The sequence below is a fragment of the Plecotus auritus genome (assembly GCF_963455305.1).
Source record: "Plecotus auritus genome assembly, chromosome: 2".
Classification (NCBI taxonomy): domain Eukaryota; kingdom Metazoa; phylum Chordata; class Mammalia; order Chiroptera; family Vespertilionidae; genus Plecotus; species Plecotus auritus.
Genome location: NC_137771.1, coordinates 107,198,297 through 107,219,874, shown reverse-complemented (window position 1 = coordinate 107,219,874; position 21,578 = coordinate 107,198,297). Strand labels below are relative to the sequence as shown.

Below are 21,578 nucleotides of genomic sequence, written 5' to 3'. Positions count from 1 at the left end.
GTATTTAGAGAAGTCAGCATCATCAATAAAGGACTTGAATGCAAGTGCTCGCTTAATAACTTGAGTATCTTCCAACCTAAACAATGTTGTAGATCTTCTTAAAGACAGTTCACTTCGCTGAAGGAAATTATCCAGCCAGTGTTGTGATGCTTTGAAGTCTTCGGGGGCTATGTCAAACTGTGGTGCCATTGCAAGGGCAAATTCTTGAATCTGAGCCCTATTCACAACCAAAGCCTTTGCTCTCCTGTCAACAACCCATTCACAGATCAGGTCTTCCAGCTCGGAAAATAATGGTTGCCGACCTGATCCACACTTGCGCTTTTTAGCATTTCCCTTGTCCACTTGTTCAATGAGGTTACCATACTCTGCTCGCCATTTTCGGACCAATCGGATACTCAACATCTTCTCTTTGCAGAAAGCAGTAAGATTTTGGCCCCAAGAGTCTTCCACGATTCCTTTCTTGTACTCCACGGAGTAGCTTTTTCTTTTTGCGCTCATTTCTAGGGGCAAAAAAAAAGGAATTGGGGTATCAAGGTGGGGGGAGGGGGATCACTCAAAATGACACAGGGGGGATCAGAGGGGAGAATCAAAATGGCACAGGAGAATCGGGGGGGATTACCATTTTAGTAACCCCTTTTGATCCTCCTGTGTCATTTTGATTGCCCCTTCTGATCCTCCTGTGTCATTTTAAGTGATCCCCCTCCCCCCACCCCTGTGCCACTGAACACCTTCACCAGACATCCCCCCTACCCCTTTATCAGACATTTACCCCCTGGGGCCTGCCTGGGTACTGTCACTGGGCTTGCTGGGGCCTGGATCTGGGCTGGAACAGGGTCTGCCACTGACTGAGAACCTTCAGTCATCATGAAGGCGGCCGCGAGCATCAGGTAGTGTCATCAGAGACAGACCAGCACTCACCACCTTCGCCGCGTCCCGTCCGCTCTAATCCTCCTGTTCTTCTACACGTATCTGCGAAAGTCTCCTCCTCTCTCCGGCCCCGCGCTCACCGCTCACTCCGTCCTCCGCTCTGCCTCCACACAGCAGTGACGTCAGGACTCTGCGTAACATCACTGGTTGCTAGGCGCCAGTCGGGGCGGCCCTAGCGACCAGTTTACGGTAAATTAATTTTCATTCTGAGACAGAGCCTGGGGGCCTTATTTTCGGGGGATGCCTTATATTTCACTCAGAAGGAAACCTGTAAGTAGGTCTTATTTTCAGAGGATGTCTTATTTTTGGGGGGACCTGTATGTAGGACTTTTGAGACTTGATATTTAAGTGCATCTCTACCTGAATTTTGGTAATAGACACTATTAACAAGTTTATAGCCACTTTTGGCTTTAGCCTAAGGCTTTTTTTGGGGGGGTGGTCAAGATTTATTTTACTTTACATGATAGTTTTTGAGAAATATAAAGGGATTAGAGGGAAAATTGTCAGTGGATATAATAGCACTTTTCAAAGTGTGTTCTAGCTGCTATTGAGAAATAAAATATTTATAATAGTTATGCTTTTAATCCTTTATTCTTTAGTTCTTATTTCCTTGATTACAGTTACATAGAATTATAGTACCTGCAGTTGGCACTAAATGCTTAATTTGATAGGTAACTAGCCTTTGGTTTTATTTTCCTTTTATAGATTAAAATACAGACATGAAAATGAGATGCCATTTTTTGGCCTAGAAAATAAACAAATCTTTTAAAATTGTTGTTTTTATTACTGGCCCAGGGTGATAGTAGAGTTCTTCCCTTAATTACTGGTGAGAATATAAATTGGTAAAATTATTTTGGAAAGCACATATCCAGAAGCCTTTAAAATATTTATCCCTTTAACCCAATAATTCTAATTGTTTTCTATCTTAAAAATATAAACTCAAATACAGAAGATTTTTATACACAAGAATGTTTATTACAAAGTTTTTTATAATAGTAAAAAATTATAAATCTACATTTCCAATAAGAAGGTTCATCATAATCATCTCCATGTCTTCCTCATCGTAGTCACCATCTCTGCCATCTAGACCTAGACCAGAATCTGCAGAACTGCTAAACTTGTAATAATAGAAAGTCCGTAACAATTTAGAGAGATACTTAACATTATTCATACCAGGTGTACTGGTTAATAATGCAGATTTTTTTCAATAGATGGAGTTACACATATGTTGATACATATGTGATTTGATATGTATGCTATTTTGTTGTATTGACAGCAAGCTTCAAAACTTCATATGACAAATTTTGTGAAGGTGTTAACATCATAGATATTTTTATGCTTAAATATGTTGAATTTCGTGCCAAAAAGCATTTGCGGGAAGTTTTAATTCATTACTTTATTTTGAAGAAAAGTGCTGCTGAAAGTTATCGTATACTTCGGGAAGCTTATGGTGAACATGCTCCATCTCAAGATATTTGTGAACGCTGGTTTACACACCTTAAAAGTGAAGATTTTGATGTGAAAGACAAAGAACGTCCAGGTCAACCGAAAAAGTTTGAAGGCCAACAATTACATGCACTATTGGATGAAGATGCGTGTCAAACTCAAAAACAACTTGCAGAAAGATTAACCGTTGCTCAGCAAACAATTTTCAATTGTTTACAAGCAATGGGAAAGATTTTAAAGGAAGGAAAATGGGTGCCACATCAACTGAACAAAAGACAAATGGAAAACCGAAAAGTCATCAGTAAAATGTTGCTTCAAGGGCACAAAAGAAAGTCTTTTTTTCCATCAAATTGTGACTGGCGATGAAAAGTGGATTTATTTTGAGAATCCTAAAGGCACAAAATCATGGGTTGATCCAGGTCAACCATCAACATCGACTGCAAGGCCAAATTGCTTTGGAAAGAAGACAGTGCTCTGCGTTTGGTGGGATCAGGAAGGTGTGGTGTATTATGAGCTTCTAAAATCAGGTGAAACCGTTAATACTGATGGCTACTGACAACAAATAATCAATTTGAACCACGCTTTGTTCATGAAACGACAGAATGTGCCAGAAGACATGGCAAAATAATTTTGCTTCATGATCACGCACCATCACACACTTCAAAACCAGTTAAAGACACCTTAAAAGATCTTGCCTGGAAAGTATTAACCCACCTGCTGTATTCACCAGACCTTGCTTGCTCCTTCAGATTACCACTTGTTCTGATCAATGGCACACATACTTTCTGAGCAGCACTTCAAAACGTACGAAGAAGTGGAAAATTGGGTCTCTAATGGTTTGCCTCAAAACAAGAAAAGTTCTATTGGTATGGTATCCACAAATTACCTGAAAGATGGGGGAAATGTGTACCTAGTTATGGACATTACTTTGAATAAAGCACTTTTGATGTTTCTCTTGAAATTATTGTGTTTTCTTTGATTATAAAATCTGCATTATTAACCAGTACATGGGTAAATACATGTTTTAAAAGCAGGACACACACAGACACACACAAAAAATATATATAGTGTACTCTCATTAAAAGAAAAAAAATCAAGCTAGGCATATAAAAAAGACTGAAAAGAAACATACCAAAATGTAATAGTGAATGCTATAAGGTGATAAAGAATGCTTTTCTTCATTATCTAGATTTTCAATAATGAGGAAATATTTATTTTTTAATGAAAAGGTAATATATTTCGCTTTCAAGAGTATATCCTTCCTTTAAAAATTGAGAGCTTGGATATTTAAGTGCATTTCTTCCTGAATTAACAATAGACACTGTTAAGTTATAGCCACTTTTGGCTTTAGCCTAGGGCTGTTTTTTTTTTGTGTGGTCTGGTCAAGATTTATTTTATACTAGAGGCCCAGTGTGCAAATTAATGCACGATTGGGGTGGGCCTGTCAGGAGGAGGAGAAGGTAGGAGGTGGGCCTGCTGGCCAGCCCCAATAGGGGCCCTACAGGCCCGGGCCAGCTGGGGTGAGGGACTGAGGGCGATTGGCCTGTGAGCCCTGCCCCTGTTGGGTTGGCAGAGGCCAATTAGGGGCTGGGCCGGCTGGGGGAGGGGCTGCCGAAGGTTGGCCAGCCGACCCCACCCCCTGATTGGGCCAGTTCGCTGGTGGCAGTGGGTGTCATAGCGACCAGTTGTTATGGCATTCAGGTCACTGGCTTTTTATATATATAGATATTCTTTTGCCATCTTAATGTGCAATGATAAAGAGTTTGTTTTCACTTTACTTAGATGAAGAATCTGAAAGACAAGCTAAGCAGCCATCTTCGTCTTATCCTCTCTCCTCATCCCCCACCCCCACCTCCAACCTCTCTAATAATTAACATAGGACAAATGGGTTTTTCAGATTTAAGTCTTTCTTTTCATTTTTTGCTTGTAAGATAGTTGCTTTTTCTCTTCCCTTCAGAATGTTGTCATTTTATTCAACACATTTCCCAAACCTCCTTCTCTCAGCTCAGATCTTGTACTGGAGCAGAGTTAAAGCTGCCTAAGGCCACGCCACATGACCAGTAAGAGGAGGTGGCTTAAGAAAGGGGTTCCCCTAAATCAGCTGCCAAGAGTAGGAAGGCCAGTCCCGTTGCCTTTCCCCTCTGCTGGGAGCACCCACTACCCCAGGCCTTGGAAAGCTACATTTCCAAAACTACACACTCCCATTCCACCACAACAAAGCTTTCTCAGGGCACATAACACAGCACCCTCTTCCCCAGTCCCTAGAAAAACAGCACTACCAGACTGGTGGCTCCTCCCCGAACCGGCCTCCCGCAACCCTGGGCCAAGATGCCTCAGACCCCCTGGTCCCCTCTGGGCACCTGAGCGCTTTAGTTTGGAAGTGGGAGAGTCAGGTGAAGGGAGGCTGAACCCAGGGCAATTTTCAAAAGCCCAGCAGAGTCCAGACTTGCTGGTAAGCTGAACCTCACCCACTCACCACCCAAGTTCTGTAACACCACAGCCAGGCTGGCTACTTGAAGGGGTTGCAAGTTTCAGTGCTCCCTGCATCTGGGCAGCTGGGAATGAAAGGCCAACCCCCAGCCCTCTGGCAACGCTGTCCCTCCTGAGTTAGACATACACACCCTGGGATTTCTGTTTCCTGTGCAGAGAGAGGGAGAAATGGAGTATGGGAGGGGGGGACCATGAGGCAGTAGGGTGTGGTGATTCGTGGAGGGAATGGGTAAGGGCTGGTTAAAGTCACCTCTCTGCCCGGGACAGAGTCGTGTTTAGGGGCAGTGGGCCTGCCCATCACTGTTGTCAGCGTCCTGGTCACTGGTGTGCACCCTGCGTGCAAGCATGCCCCCGAAATCATAGCAACCGGCCAAGAGGCCCTCAACAGCCCCGACCCCTTTGGCAGAAGGAAGAAACTTGTACACAGGCACTCCAGCGCCAGGTGCTGCAGTTTGTCTCTGAGGACCATTTTAAAAGCCAGAATAATGATGATCATTAAATAAAAGAATTAATAGTATTTTGTTGTCTTCCAAGTCTTTGGGAAAATGAAATTCAGGTTTTCGATTGATCTACAAACATTTATAATCGCCTGTGGTGAAGTGTGGTGTGTAGGGGAGCTGCATGGGAGATTGGTGCTCAAAGTGGGGAGTACGAGGAAGGTGTAGAGGTGCTCTGCGGGGAGGGGGCAGTCTGGGGACCCGGGTCCCTGACGCCATTTGCGGGGCTGCGGCGCCCTCCCGCCCACCTGCCTGTGGATGCAGTTTCCATGACAACAGGCAGTGGCTGGGCGGGGTTCAAGCCCAGTTCCCAGGGTGCCCTTCCCAAGCCGCCAGCCAGACTCCCTGCCTGCAGCTCCGGCCTCACCCCTTTCGGCGTCACAGTTTCGTCCTCCCCTTCCTCCCGGTCCCCAAACTACTGGGGCCAGCCAGTGGCAGCAGCTCTTGGGGATCGGGTGGCGTGGCCATGGCTGGTGGTCCCCAGGCTTGACGACGGTGGCTGGGGGGATGGAGGTGTGGTGGCGCCCACCCCTGCCCCCCCCACCCCCCCGACTCGGGGCTTGGGAGGCTATGGTTTACATGTCGCCACCTCCACAACTCTGGCCAAGCTGCTGCCCACCGTGCTCCCCGCTTCAGCTCCTCCTCCTGTTGGGGGCTGATTAGACTGGGCTGGCAGCGGGCGGGGGGTAATCGGGGCCTGGATCAGGCTTGTTGGATGCCGCAGTGCGCGTTATAGCCACCAGTCATTCTGGTCGTTCCACCGTAAAGGTCGCTCGGCTTTTATATATATAGATTACATGATAGTTTTTCAGTAAGAAGAAGGGGTTAGAGGGAAAATTGTCAGTGGATATATAGCACTTTTCAAAGTGTGTTCTAGCTGCTATAACCAGATTTGAAGATCTTTCTGATTTCCTGTGATTATCTCAGGCATCATCCCAGAGGAAGAAAATTCCCATCCCTGTCTCTCAAAGCCCCCTGACTACTTAAGGGTAGTACCACTCTATAGAAAGCTGCATGGGCTAAATCCTAAACCTTTAAACCAAAGCATAGTACATTGAGTGAATAAATATGCACAGCAAATTTAAATATTCTGGTGGTCAGTTTAGGAAAAATAAAAGGCAAACTTTAATCTGATAGGATGGAATTTTTTTAACTAAATATTTTGGAGTTTTTCTGATTATAATGATTTATCTTACACATTAATTAAATAAAACGTATTGAGGCATAGTGTGCTATCAGCAGATATCATGCTCTAAAGACAATGGCCTGTCTTTAAAAAATTATGAAATGAAATGAAAATATTCTTTTTTGTTTTCAGTGATTTTCTGGCTGATCAAGCTGCATGTTATATTCAGGCAATACAGTGGATTTTGCATTATTACTATCATGGAGTTCAGTCCTGGAGCTGGTGAGGGAACACAAAAACAAATGTTTTGATTTTTTAACAATGGTTAATTCTATTATAGTTTCATTTGGGGATGTCTTTTCCTTTTATTTCTATTTTTGGTGGTATTTTTTAAAAGGTTGATACAGCCAAGTTTAAGGGAAATACAGGTAATCTCTTCCTATATAAAAATACTTTTAAAAAGACCTTTTAAAAAGACCTTTGTATAACGAAGATACTCTCAGCTCTGGCAGATACCCCATAATAAAAGCTCTTAGTTAATCTAAGGATTTAAAATTTTTTATCATGATGAATCAAGACTGATAAAGTCTTTATAATTATTGGGTTTGAGTGATTTTTATGTGGAGTTGTTCATTATATTCTTTTTTATATATATAATATATATTTTTATTGATTTTAGAGAGGAAGGAAGGAGAGAGAAAGAGAGAGAAGCATCAATGATGAGAGACAATCATTGATGGCTGCCTCCTGCACGTACCCTACTGGGGATGGAGTCTGCAACCCAGACATGTGCCGGGACTGGGAATCAAACCATGACCTCCTGGTTCATAGTTCAACACTCTACCACTGAGCCACATTGGCTAGGCAATGTTCATTATATCCTTTTTCACATTTTGTGTGTTTGAGAAAATTTTTCTATCAGGAATAATTATTGAGGAATGGGTTATTTGAATGTTAGATTTAAAATGGTAAAGGAGAAAAAAATTATTTGCTTTTCCTGAAAATAGTAATAATTTTCATTTCTCTCATGCTTCCTATTCCAGCAAGTACCATCTACATTTCCAAATTACCTACCCAAATAGAAAAATAAACAAAGCAGAAAATGCATGGGAAAGTATAGACTTCTAAGTGTTTTGTTTTCAGAGAACCTCTGCTAAGTTTTATTTTAAAGCATCACATAGTAAAACAAACCAAAGCAGGATAATGTGACTAGTTATGATTTCACTTACTAACAGCCTTTAAAAAAAATGTTTCCAATAACTGACCTGATTCTCAGGAACTCTTTGAAGAGTGTTCTAATGACAAAAATCTTTGATTTGTCATTTTTTAAGAGGATGAGTCTGTTATTCCTATTATTGTATCAGTAGTAAGGTCTAGCACTTAAAAAGCATGTTCTCATATAATCCTCACAACCATTTAAATTAAGTGTTGTTCTCTGCCTTTTGCAGATGAGGCTCAAAGAGATTAAATAATCTTTCTAAGATCGTACACACAACAAAGAATCAAGTTCAAGCCTATCTGATTCCAAAGTCTATACATTTTCCATTATTCTACATGCCTCCTAAAGTTTTCCATTCTTTTGAAATATGCCATAATTGTGGAATATAAAAATATTTAATTTTTGAGCATTCTTAGTCAAACATTAAGAACTTTTTTTAAAAATTGTACATGCAAAGCTTTCTAAAAATATTTATACCTGTAGTTAAAGATGGGAAGTTATTAAAAACAAAAATAGTTTTAAGATTGATAAACATTTTAATCCTTATCACAAACATAGTAATATATGTATACTAATTTATATATAAAAGTTCTTAGAGCTGACTAATAAAAGCCATATGAGCTCAGATTCACTGTTCTCTTTGTCCTGTGGCAAAGACCCAGGCCACATGAGACTATTGAGAGTCTTCTAACTACCTCATTACTTCATTCTGAGAATTTTTTTTTTTTATTGATTTCAGAGAAGAAGGGAGAGATAGAGAAACATCAGTGATGAGAGAGAATCATTGATCGGCTGCCTCCTGTATGCCACACACTGGGGATCGAGCCCACAACCCGGACATGTGCCCTTGACCGGAATCGAACCCAGGACCCTTCAGTCTGCAGGCCAACGCTCTATCCACTGAGCCAAACCAGCTAGGGCTTATTCTGAGATTTTATTGATTGGGAGATTCATACTTTACATTTGGGGAACTAAAACACTGTGTATATACTTCAATTACATTGTACATTCCAGTTTTGGGAATGAGAAGCTGTACTTTAAAAATTAAGTAAATATAAAATTTGTTGCTATCTTTGACCCAAATTTTCCAAGGTTACTGATTTCTTATATTTAAGTGGTAGAAGTATTGGTGATAGTCTTTTTGTTTAGAATTATTGTTATTTGTTATTAAAATATGGAGACATGTGTACTTAATATTGACCTGTTTCATAACATTGCCAATTTTTTAAAACTCAGTTTTGTTTTATAGGTATTATCCTTACCATTATGCACCTTTCCTGTCTGATATACGCAACATCAGTACACTCAAAATCCATTTTGAACTCGGAAAACCTTTTATGCCATTCGAGCAACTTCTTGCTGTACTTCCAGCAGCTAGCAAAAATTTACTTCCTGCATGCTACCAGGTAGGATTTAGAATTAAATGTTTTTATGTTCTTTTTAATATTTGGGAGCTCTTCCTCCAAACCTGGAAACATAGAACCCAAATAGCTAAATATATTTTTATTTTTAAATACAGTAGTTCTTAAATATTTCTGATTTAAAGTTAGCTTTAAATTACTTTGAAAAGTAATTCTGACTTAAAGTTAGCTTTGTTTTAAAAATGCAAGCAAACTCTATAAACCATTTAGAGCATAGCTTTTTCATTTTTAGCACCTCTATGCAAATCTTCAGTTTGTCTCTGCACTGATAACAATAAACTGAGACAGGAAAAATCTGAAGCCATCTACTTTGTCCAAACATTTGCAGATTTATTCCTGTACTTTTACCTTCTACCTATTGGAATAGGTATGGTTCTGATAAGTCATTTCTCTCCATTTATGTTTGGGTTTTAAGCATTTCATTTATCGAATTGTGGAATGAAAGGCTTTTCCATGGTTAACATATTTCACATAACACGGGGGAGATATTTAGGGGCGATTGAGTTACCAAAATTACACTAAGCCTACAAAGCTGATTCTGAGCATAAAAATCATTTAGTTCTAGAGTAGGGGTGGGGAATGTTTGACCCAAGGGGCGAATAAGGCTCATGAAATTATTTGGTCTGGCCCTGCCAAGGCATTAGAGGTGAGTTAAATGCTTGACTACATATAGCCTGCTAATTTTTAAGTTGGTAATTTTGTATGGCCCACGAATAAAGTTATAAATATTCAAATGGCCCTTAATAAAATCAGATGATTAGGGCATGAAAGTAAATTATTTAATTTAAGGTTAAAAATGGAGGACTATTAGAAGCCTGTGAAATAAAAACAGAAATTAGATAGAACTGAAGAGTGAAAAGACAAGATAGAAATGATTAAATTAAAATTCATAATACAGATAGTTTTGCCACATGACCACTGGAATGGGAAAGTAATGAGTAGCAGTGAAGTAAGAAGATTCATAGGTGAAAATCAAAATATAGTATGTTGCAACATATCTAGGACATAAAAATTTGGTAGTGCTTTGCTTAGCAATTTTAAACTAACATTTGAGGAAATACTATAAATATATTAACAAAAAGCTATATTGATATTCTTATATATCTATTATACTATTTTGTCTTTTCAACAGCATTTGATGACCAGTGAGGAATCACCCATTATAGAATATTATCCACCTGATTTTAAAACTGACCTAAATGGGAAACAACAGGAATGGGAAGCTGTGGTCTTAATACCTTTTATTGATGAGGTCAGTGCATGAAAGATTTAAATATACACATATATTCTTTTTTTCTTTTTTAATATATGTGATGCATTGTTTTTAATTGATCTTAGGGAGGAAGGGAGAGGGAGAGAGAGAGAGAAAATAATTGATGAGAGAAAACATCATTGATTGGCTACCTCCTACATATTGCCTGCAACCTGGGCATGTTCCCTGACCGGGAATTGAACCAGCGACCTCCTGATGCACTCACGGGTCAGCCCCCAAGCACTGAGCCACAGCGGCTGGGCTACACATATATTCTTTTTTTTTTTTTAATTCTTTATTGTTTAAAGTATTACATATAATATTACATATGTCTCCTTTTTCCCCCATTGACCTCTCCCTGACTACTCCCATCCCCCAGCACATGCCTTCACCCCCCTATTGTCTGTGTCCATTGGTTATGCTTATATGCATGTATAAAGGTCCTATGGTTGATCTCTTACTCCCCCACCCCCCACCCCTACCTTTTCTCCGACGTTTGACGGTCTGTTTGATGCTTCTCTGACTTTAGATATATTTTTGTTCAGCAGTTTATGTTGTTCATTATATTCCACAAATGAGTGAGATCATGTGATATTTCTCTTTCTCCAACTGGCTTATTTTGCTTAGTATAATGCTCTCCATATCCATCCATGCTGTTACTAATGGTAAGAGTTCTTCCTTTTTTACAGAAGTGTAGTACTCCACTGTGTAGATGTACCACAGTTTTTAAATCCACTCATCTGCTGCTGGGCACTTAGGCTGTTTCCAAATCTTAGCTATTGTAAATTGTGCTGCTATGAATACAGGGGTGCATGTCCTTTCTGATTCGTGTTTCTAGTTTCTTGGGATATGTTCTTAGAAGTGGGATTACTGAGTCAAATGGGAGTTACATTTTTAATTTTTTGAGGAAACGCCATACTGTTTTTCAAAGTGGCTGCACCAGTCTGCATTCCCACCAGCAGTCGTTTGTTGATTTGTTGATGATAGCCATTCTGACAGGTGTGAGATGGTACCTCATTGTCATTTTGATTTGCATCTCTCAGATGATTAGTGACTTTGAGCATGCTTTTTCATATGTTTCTTGGCCGTCTGTATGTCCACTATTGAAAAGTGTCTATTTAAGTCCTTTGCCCATTTTTTGATTGGATTGCTTATCTTCCTTTTGTTAAGTTATATGAGTTCCCTATAAATTTTGGAGATTAAACCCTCATCAGAGATAACATTGACAAATATGTTCTCCCATGCAGTGTTGTTTTGTTGATAGTTTCTTTTGCTGTGCAGAAGCTTTTTATTTTGATGTAGTTTCATTTTTTTTATTTTCTCCTTAGTTTCCATTGCCCTAGGACAGCCGTGGGCAAACTACGGCCCGCGGACCGGATCTGGCCCGCGGAGCCGAAAGAGCAGAGGGTTCTCTTGCTCTCCCCTCCGCCTCTTTACTTTGAATTTATATTAGTTCACACAAACACTCCATCCATGCTTTTGTTCTGGCCCTCTGGTCCAGTTTAAGAACCCATTGTGGCCCTCGAGTCAAAAAGTTTGCCCACCCCTGCCCTAGGAGCTGTATCGGTAAAGATATTGCTATTACATATGTCTGATATTTTGCTGCCTATGGCTTCTTCTAAGATTTTTATGGTTTCCCATCTTACATTTCAGTCCTTTATCCATTTTGAGTTTATTTTTGTGTATGTTGCAAGTTGGTGGTCTAGATTCATTTTTTTGTCCTATTTTCCCAACACCATTTGTTGATGAGACTGTATTGACTCCATTTGTATGCTCTTGCCTCCTTTGTCAAATATCAATTCAGCATAATGGCTTGGGTCCATTTCTGTTCCATTGGTCTATATACCTGTTCTTGTGCCAGTACCAGGCAGTTTTGAGAATAGTGGCTTTGTAATATAGCTTGATATCTGGTATTGTGATCCCTCCATCTTTGTTCTTCATTCTCAAGATTGCTGCAGCTATTCAGGGTGTTTTTTTATTCCATACAAGAGGGACAAAATTTGTGCACTCAGGGGTATCCTTCCACCTGTCCTGTGCCCTCTCGCAGTCCAGGAGCCCTCAGGGGAATAGGCCCAAGGGGAGTGGGCCTAAGCCATCAGTCAGATATCTTTAGCCCTGCCGCAGAGGCGGGAGAAGCCCCCAACACTGCCACTGTGTTCACCAGCTGTGAGCCCGGCTTCTGGCTGAGCGGCGTTCCCCTGTGGGAGTGCACTGACTACCTGATGGCAGCTCCTGTGTTAAGCATGTGCCCCCTGGTGGTCAGTGCGCATCACAGCGACTGGTCGTTTCACCATTTGGTCGATTTGCATATTAGCCTTTATTGTATAGATTAGAGGCCCGACGCACGAAATTCGTGCACATGTAAAGTCCCTAGGCCTGGCCTGCGATCAGGGCCATCTTCCCCAGCTGCCCGCAGCTGGCCCCACCACTCACCTCCAGTTTCCCATTTGCCATCGGGTGATTGGTGCCTGACGTCTGGGGGAAGGGACCGTGAGGTCGGCTGTTCCCACCTACTCATGGGCCCCACCCCCACCGAGGGTGACCATGAGGTGATGGGAGCCTGCCGGCCAGGGAAAGGAACCAAGAGGTGGTCAGTGTGCCTCATAGTGACTGGTCCAGCAGTCGTTCTGGTCATTTTGCCGTTAGGGTCAATTTGCATGTTACACTTTTATTATATAGGAGGATAAAGGCCTGGTGCACGGGTGGGGCCCAGCTGTCCTGAATGGGCCCCTGATGGGGGTGAGGGGTCCCCACTGGGGAATGGGCCAGGCGGAGCAAGGGGCCGCAGGGTTTGCAGGCCGGCCCCACCACCGATCAGGATTGGGGTCCCCGCTGGGGGGTGGGGCCAGCCTGGGCTTGGGGCTACTGAGGGTTTTCAGGCCAGCCATGCCTCCAATCGGGGTGGAGGTCCCTGCTGGGGAGCTGTGCCGGCCTGAGCCAGGGTTTGCCAGAGTGTGCAGGCTGGCCACGCCCCCATCGGGGTTGGGGTCCCCACTGAGGGGTGGGGCCGGCCTGGTCGAGGGGCCATTTGGGGTTTGCAGGCCAGTCACTCCCTCAATCGGGGTGGGGATCCCCACTAGGGGCGGGGCTGGCTTGGGCGAGAGTCCGTAGGCAGTTTGCAGGCCATCCACACTCCAGGCTTTGTCAGGAAGGAATGACGTCCGGAAGACGTCAGGTCTATCTGGTCTAATTAGCATATTACCCTTTAATTACTATAGATAGTTGAATTTTTGGAGAGTTTGTTCTAGGTCTGTGAAATATGCCATTGGTATTTTAATGGGGATTGCATTAAATCTATAGCTTGCTTTGGATAGTATGGACATAATAATGTTGTTGATTCTACCAATCCATGAACAAGGTATATTCTTACATTTGTTTATATCTTCCTCTATCTCTTTTTTTCAGTGCCCTGTATTTTGCCAAGTACAGGTCTTTTACCTCTTTATTTAAGTTTATTCCTAGGTATCTTACTTTTTTGGTGCAGTGGTAAATGGGATTGTTTGATTTGTTTCTCTTTCTGTGAATTCATTATTGGTGTATAAAATAGCCATAGCCCTAGCTGGTTTGGCTCAGTGGATAGAGCGTTAGCCTGCGGACTGAAGGGTCCCAGGTTTGAATCCAGTAAAGGGCATATGCCTGGGTTGTGGGCTCGATCGCTGGTAGGAGGCGTGCAGGAGGTAGCTGATCAACGATTCTCTCCCATCATTGATACTTCTATCTCCTGTCCCTCTCCCTTCCTCTTTGAAATCAATCAATAACAGAAAAAAAGCCATCGATTTCTGGTGTTAATTTTGTATTCTGCTACATTGCCAAATTCATTTATTAAGTTTAATAGTTTTTTGGTGGAGTCTTTATGGTTTTTATGTACAATGTCATGTCATCTGCGAATAATGACAATTTTACTTCTTCTTTTCCAATTTGGATACCTTTTATTTCTCTTCTTGTCTAACTGCTATGGCTAACACTTCAAGTACTATGTTGAACGGGAGTGATGAGATTGGGCATCCCTGTCTTGTTCCTGTTCTTAGAGGAAATGGTTTTAATTTTTGCCCATTGAATATGATGTTAGCTGTAGCATTGTCATATAAGGCTTATTTTATATTGAGGTATGATCCCTCTATTCCCTCTGTGCTGAGAGTTTTTATCAAGAAAGTGTGTTGGATTTTGTCAAATGATTTTTCTACATCAATTAATAGAATTATGTGATTTTTATCTCTCAATTTGTTTATGGGAGGTATCATGTTTATTGATTGCAGATAATGTACCATCCTTCCATATATCCCACTTGGTCATGGTGTATGATCTTCCTAATATAATGCTGGATCCAATTTCCTACGATTTTTTTGAGGATTTTAGCTTCTATGTTCATCAGAGATACTGGCCATAATTCTCTTTCTTTGTAGTGTCTTTATTGGTTTTGGGATAGGGTGATGCTGGCTTCATAGAAAGAGCTTGGAAGTGTTCCTTCCTCTTGAATTTTTTGGAATAGTCTGAGGAGGATAGGTTTTAATTCTTCTTTGAATGTTTGGTAAAACTCCCCTGTGAAGCCAGCTGGCCAGGGCTTTTGTTTTTTGGAAGTTTTTTGATTACTGCTTCAATTTTCCCCCTATTCAGATTTTTTGATTATTCCTGATTGAGTTTTGGAAGGTCATATTTTTCTAGGAATATATCCATTTCTTCTATGTTGACCAGTTTGTTGGAATAGAATTGTTCATAGTATTTATTTACAATTCCTTGTATTTCTATGGGGTCTGTTGTTACTTTGCCTCTTTTCATTTGTGATTTGGTTTATTTGGGTTCTCTCTCTTTGCTTCTTGGTGAGCCTGGCTAGAGGTTCATCAATCTTATTTATTCTTTCCAAGAATCAGCTCTCGGTTTTATTGATCTTTTGTTTTGTTGTTGTTGTTTTTTGGGTCTCTAGGTTATTAATGATAGGTGCTTATTTGTAGCCATTTTGATCTTTATTATTTCCTTCCTTCTGCTCACTCTGGGCTTTTCTTGTTGCTCTCTTTCTAATTCTTTAAGTTGCAGGGTTAGATAATTTATTACCAGTTTTTCTTGTTTATTGAGGTAGGCCTGTATTGCTATGAACTTCCCTCTCAGGACTGCTTTTACTGTGTGTCCCTTAGATTTTGGATTGTTGTGCTTTCATTGTCATTTGTTTCCAGGATGTTTATTTCTTTTTTGATCTCTTTAGTAACCCTTTCATTGTTTTATAACATTCTGTTTAGCCTCCAAGTATTTGAATTTGTTTGATTGTTTTTATTGTGGATTATTTATACTATTATGCCATTGTGATCTGAGAAGATGCTTGATATGACTTCAGTATTCTTGAATTTGAAGAGACTTTTTGCTGTTGTCCCAATATGTGGTCTATATCTGAAAATGTCTCATGTGTACTTGAAAAGAATGTATATTCCGTAGCTTTGGGGTGAAATTTTCTGAAGATGTCGATTAAGTCCATCTGATCTAGTGAGTCATTTAGAATTGATGTTTCTTTGCTGATTTTATGTCTGGAGGTTTTATACAGTGATGTCAATGGGAATTATAGTCCCCTACTAGGATTTTATTGCTGTTGATCTCTCCCGTGATATGATCCAGAAGGTTTTTTTATGTATTTGGGTGCTCCTACATTGGGTGAGTATATGTTTACCTTATATATACTCTCAACCCACCCCCACCACTGGTCATTGGTGATTTATTTATTTTTTCTCAAGAAAAACTATTTTAAATATGATAATGTTACATGCAGTAAACACCAATTATTCAAGAAAAATGATCTTACATATATATTACATGCCATAAACATTAATATTTCAAGAATAAAAGGATTTTAAGGATAATAATATTACCAAACTAATATAGTATGATATCACAAAAGGTGTAGGAAATATTAAAAATCTGCAAATAACACGATTACTTCTATTATATTCTAGAATATTTCCCCCCCTCTGGCTCTATTTTTGTTCATCAGTTTATGTTGTTCATTATATTCCACAAATGATTGAGATCGTCTGATATTTATCTTTCTCCAGCTTGCTTATTTCACTTAGCATGATGCTTTTAAGGTCTCTTTTGTTGGATCTGAGTATTGCTGCTCCAGCTTTTTTTTCTTTTCCATTTGCATGGGAAATTTTTTTCCATCCCTTCACTTTCAACCTGTGCCTGTCTTTGTTTTGAGGTGGGACTGTTGTAGACAGCATATAGTTGGGTCATGTTTTTGTATCCATTCAGCTACCCTACACCTTTTGACTGGAGCCTTTAATCCATTTACATTTAGGATTATTATTGAGAGGTACTTATTTATTGCCATTTTAATTCTGTATGGCTAGGTTTCTCTCTCTGTTTCTTCTCAGCAATCCCTTTAGCATTTCTTGTAATGCTGGCTTGGTGGTGATGAATTCCTTTAGCTTTTATTTTTTTTATTTTTATTTTTTTTGGTCTGGGAAGCTCTTTATTTGATGGTGTATTTTGAATGATAGCCTTGCTGGATATAGTAATCAGTCTCAGATCCTTGCTTTCCATTACCTTGAGTACTTCATGCCATTCCTTCTGGCCTGAAGAGTTTCTGATGAGAAATCAGGTATTAGCCTGATGTGAGCTCCTTTGTAGGTAACAATTTTATTTTCTCTTTGTCTTTAATTTTTGGCATTTTAATTATGATGTGTCTGGGCATGGGCCTGTTTGGGTTCTTCTTGTTTGGGGTTCTCCGTACCTCCTGAACTTGTGTGAATTTTTCCTTTACCTGGTTAGGGAAGTTTTCTGCCATTATTTCTTCAAATACCTTCTCTATGCTTTTCTCCCTTTTTGCCTCTCTGGCACACATGCTATTTGAATATTGTTACATTTCACATTATCCCACGGCTCCCTTAAGCTGTCGTCTTGTTTTTTCTTTTTTGTTCTCTGAGTGGTATTTTCAACTCTGTCTTCTAAGTCACTGATTCGATTTTTAGCTTCCCCCAATCTGCTCTTTATTCCTTCCAATGTGTTCTTTATTTGTTATGTCATTCTTTTTCTCAAACTGTTCTTTTTTCATAGTTATTATATCTTTTTTCGTACTGTTGAGCATTTTCAACATCATTACTCTGAACTCTATTTCATATAAACTTCTTATCTCTGCTTCATTTATCTCTTCTTCTGGAGAATTTGCTAGTTCTTTCATTTGGGGGTTGTTTCTTTGTTTCTTCATTTTGGTTGTTTGGGGTGTGACTTTGTTTTTGGTAGATCCTCTATACTTCTCAATTTCTAGTGCAGGACAGTGTTAAAGGCTGTTTCTGACTAATTGGATCAGGCAAATACTCAAAGCCTCCGGAAACTGCCTCTGTCTACAGATTAATAGGATTTCAACTGGAATTGCCCCCAAGCAATCTTCCTCTGGTGTGGCGAGAGTTTTTTCAACAGGGTAGGGCAGTTGGTTCCACCTGGATGCTAATTGTTATTTTAATCTCTTAAGTGGCCTTGGGACAAGGTGTTTTCCAATAGGGTGTGTCAACTGTCTTCCCCCCAGGCAAGGCTTATGTCTATGTGGGAAAGATGTCCTCTGCTGTTTGAGGGAATGACTCAAACCAGGAAACTTGGGGTGTCTGCTTTATGAGCTCTATCCACTGGGTCCCCAGTTCTGGGTTCTGCTCTCACAGCTCCAATACACTTCACCCTCCCTCTGCCAGAGCACAAGGTGGGTGGCTCCACAGGGATTTTGTATGGGTTGTCCCTTTAAGAGAATGCCCGAGCTTTCAGCTGCCAATCCCTGGCAGACAGCACCCCACTGCTTTTCACAGCTAAATGTTATGTGGGTACCCTCCTCAGGTTGGAGCTCTCTGCCAGTGAGTCCAGCTTAGGGATTAGATCCCAGAGTTCTCAGTGGCACCACCCCCCCACCACCACAGCTGATATATCTCTCAGTAACTTCAGTTGCTGTCTGTGGGTGCCCATCCTGCCCTTTTGAGATTCCACCCCGCCTACCAGTCTCTATGCGATCTCCACCTTCGGACCTTGGGTATCAGGGTTCTCTCCTGAGAGTGTTCCATTGATTATTCAGGAAGCCTTTCAGTATTTCAGTTGTAATTCCATCTTGTTCTTTATTACTTTTTGATTGTAGAGAGGAAGGGAGAGGGAGAGAGAGAGAGAGAGAGAGAGAGAGAGAGAGAGAGAGAGAGAGAGAGAGAAACATCAATGATGAGAGAAAATCATTCTGAGTTATATACTCTTGTTATAGTATTATGAAGTGGCCTCTTGTTATGGCATTCACTTTGAGGTCTATTTTGTCGGATATAAGTATTGCTACTCCAGCTTTTTTTTTTTTTATCATTTTCATTTGCCTGAAAAATATTTTTCCATCCCTTCACTTTCAGCCTGTTTGAGTTCCTTGCTCTGAGGTGGGTCTCTTGTACACAGTATATATATGGGTCATGTTTTCTTACCCATTCAGCCACCCAATGTCTTTAGATTGGAGCATTTAATCCATTTATGTTTAAGGTTATTATTGATAGGTACTTGATTGTAGCCATTTTTATTCTTTTATGCCTGTGTTCCTTCTTCCCTTTCTATTTCTTCTTTTTACAACAGTCCCTTTAGCATTTCTGGCTTGGTAGTGATAAACTCACTTAACCTCTTTGTCTGTGTAGCTCATGATTTCCCCTTCAATTATGAATGATAACCTTGCTGTATAGAGTATTCTTGGATTCAGTCCCTTGATTTTCATCACTTTGTATATTTCATTCCATTCCCTTCTGGCCTGATGTGTTTCTGTTGAGAAGTCATTTGATAATCTAATGGGAGATCCTTTGTAGGTAACTCTGTCTCTCTCTTTCAGCTTTTAAGATTCTCTCTTTGTCGTTAATGTTTGCCTTTTTAATTACGTTATGTCGGTGTGGGTCTTTTTGGGTTCATCTTGTTGGGGCCTCTCTGTGCCTGTGTGACTTTTTTCTTTCCCAAATCAGGGAAGTTTTCTGTCATTATTTCTTCAAGTAGGTTTATAACCCTTGCTCCTCTTCTTGTCCTTCTGGCATCCCTGTTATATGTATGTTACTTCGTTTAATGTTGATCCAAAGCTCCCTTAGGCTCTCCTCCTGCTTTCTATTTTTTTTTTCTTTAATTGCTGTTCAGATTGGGTGTGTTTTTCTGCTTTATCTTCTAACTCATTAATATGGTCCTCCTCTTTTTCTAGTCTGGTGTTGGAACCTTCCATTGTGTTTTCTATTTTAATTATATCTTTTTTTTATTTTCTCTTGATTCTTACATAAGTTGTTGATTTTCTTATCCAGCTGTTTTAGGAATTGTATGGCCCTTACTCTGAATTCTTTTTGTGACATTTGCATGCCTCCGTTTCATTTAGTTCCTTTTCTAGCTATTCCTCCTTTTCTTCCCTTAGGGCGTTGTTTCTTTGTCTCCCCATTTTTGCTATCTCTTTCTGACCCTGGGCACCCTTCTTGGAGTTTGAGAGGTTGAAGACCCTATCAGGGCAATGATCTGGCAATCGTTAGACCCAGAGCTTGGGTCTGCCTTTAGTCTCATGTCTTTATTGTCTCTACTCAGAGTTGTATCCCCTTCGACCACGTATCTGTTCCCTCAGTTGTATGCTTCAGACTATTGGGGTGGTGGGAGCACATTCATAGTTCCTCTGGGTGCTATTCCCTGTGAGGACCCAGAGCCCTCTGGCATGTAATTGGCTGTGCTGCCCTGGTGCCCATGGCATGGTGGCACTGTAGGTCCCTCTGGCAGAGCACTTGCAGTGCAGTCCTGTGGCATCTGGCTGGTCACACTGGCTTGGTCCGGCTCACCCCTGCAGGACTGTCCCAGGGGCTGTGCCAAAGCAGGTGCAGGTTGCTCTGGGTCACACAGTCATATCTCCTTTCCTCTGGCCTTAGTGGGGCACACACTGGGTTACTCCAGGTTGCCCCAGCAGCAAGACCCTGGGTTCAGGATGGACAGTTTGCAGGTTGCTGTGAGTTGCACAGTCTTCTCTTTCTTGTAGTCTAGAGTGAGACACGCACTAGGTTGCTCCAGTTCACCCCTAATCAGTGTGGAGCTGGGGCAGGTTGCCCACGTGGCTCAGTCCATGCTCTCTTGTCGCCTGGAGTGAGGTATGCATTTGGTTTCTCTGGATGGCCCTGGCAGGACTGTCCTGGGGGCCAATGTGGACCAGGCATAGGTTGCTCTGGGTCACACAGTCAGAGCTCCCCTGTGGTCCTGAGTAAGGTGTGTGCTATGTTGCTCTGGCTCGCCCCTCCAGGGCCAGGGGTGAAGCGGGCACTGGTTCCTCCGGGTCACTCCAGCAGGGCTGTCCTGGGGGCTGGGGTGGAGTGGGCACTGGTTGCTCTTGGTTGCACAGTCCACACTCTCCTGGAGTGGGACATGCCCTGGGTTCCTATAGGTTTCTCCGGGTCGCTTCAGAAGCAGGTCCCAGCACTGGAGGTGGAGCGGGCACTGGTTGGCTCCAGGTCATGCTAGCAGCATGGTTCTGGAGTCAGGGACAGGGGCGGGGCACAGGGATCCCCCTGACTTGTACTCACTGTGGGGTCTTGAAGCCTGGTCCTACGATGCAGGTTCCCAATGGGCTGGTGAGAAGGCCTCATGTGGGAGCTCACTCTGGCTGCTTGCGCTCCCTGCAGACATCTGGTAGCCTGCCAGAAGATACTACGCCACTCACTGCTGGGGCACGGTGGTGGTTCCAGGCGGGTTATGGTTGCCAAGCAGCATTCTCTAGGAGTCCTCCGCCCTTCTTTATTGAATGTTGTCTCATCAGCTGTGTCTAATTTGTTCATTCAGATACACATAATATTCTTAATCAGAAATTATTTCACATAAGTTAATGAGCAAAGGGTTTATATGACCATTTATGTTTTTATTAATGAGATTTAACTACTCTCTTCTTTATTATGTGCATCAAAACTTCTAGCTATACTAGTTATAAGAAAACTGGAATGGCTTTACTAACATTAAACAAAGCAGACTTCAGAACAAGTATTCCCAGAGATCAAGAAGGGATATTTCATTCTGATTAAAAAGTTAGGTCAGTTCATCAGGGAGACATAAAAACTCTAAATGTATTTATACTTAATAATAGACCTTGCATACATGAAGCAAAACTGTCAGAATTGAAAGGAGAGATAGACAAATGCATAGTTAGTTATAGTTGGAAATCTCAATACTTCTGTCTGAGCAATGGATACAAGAAGACAGAAAATCTATGAATATAATG

The 21,578-nt window shown here is 41.3% G+C and overlaps 1 protein-coding gene across 6 annotated transcripts in view; it reads left to right on the top strand.

The window, feature by feature from the left end:
* Window positions 1–21,578, top strand: part of XRN1 (5'-3' exoribonuclease 1) — a 218,960-nt gene that overhangs the window by 53,830 nt on the left and 143,552 nt on the right. For 5 of the 6 annotated variants that reach the window (XR_013959985.1, XM_080657185.1, XM_080657183.1 and 2 more), the window contains exons 13-15: window positions 6,679–6,768; window positions 8,955–9,111; window positions 10,259–10,378. Coding sequence is in view for 5 of the 6 variants with exons in the window: in XM_080657185.1 (XP_080513311.1) it covers window positions 6,679–6,768; window positions 8,955–9,111; window positions 10,259–10,378 (367 nt within the window). In the remaining variant the exon portion in view is untranslated. The remainder of the gene's footprint in view (window positions 1–6,678; window positions 6,769–8,954; window positions 9,112–10,258; window positions 10,379–21,578) is intronic. The other variant, XM_080657184.1, reaches the window with a different exon arrangement.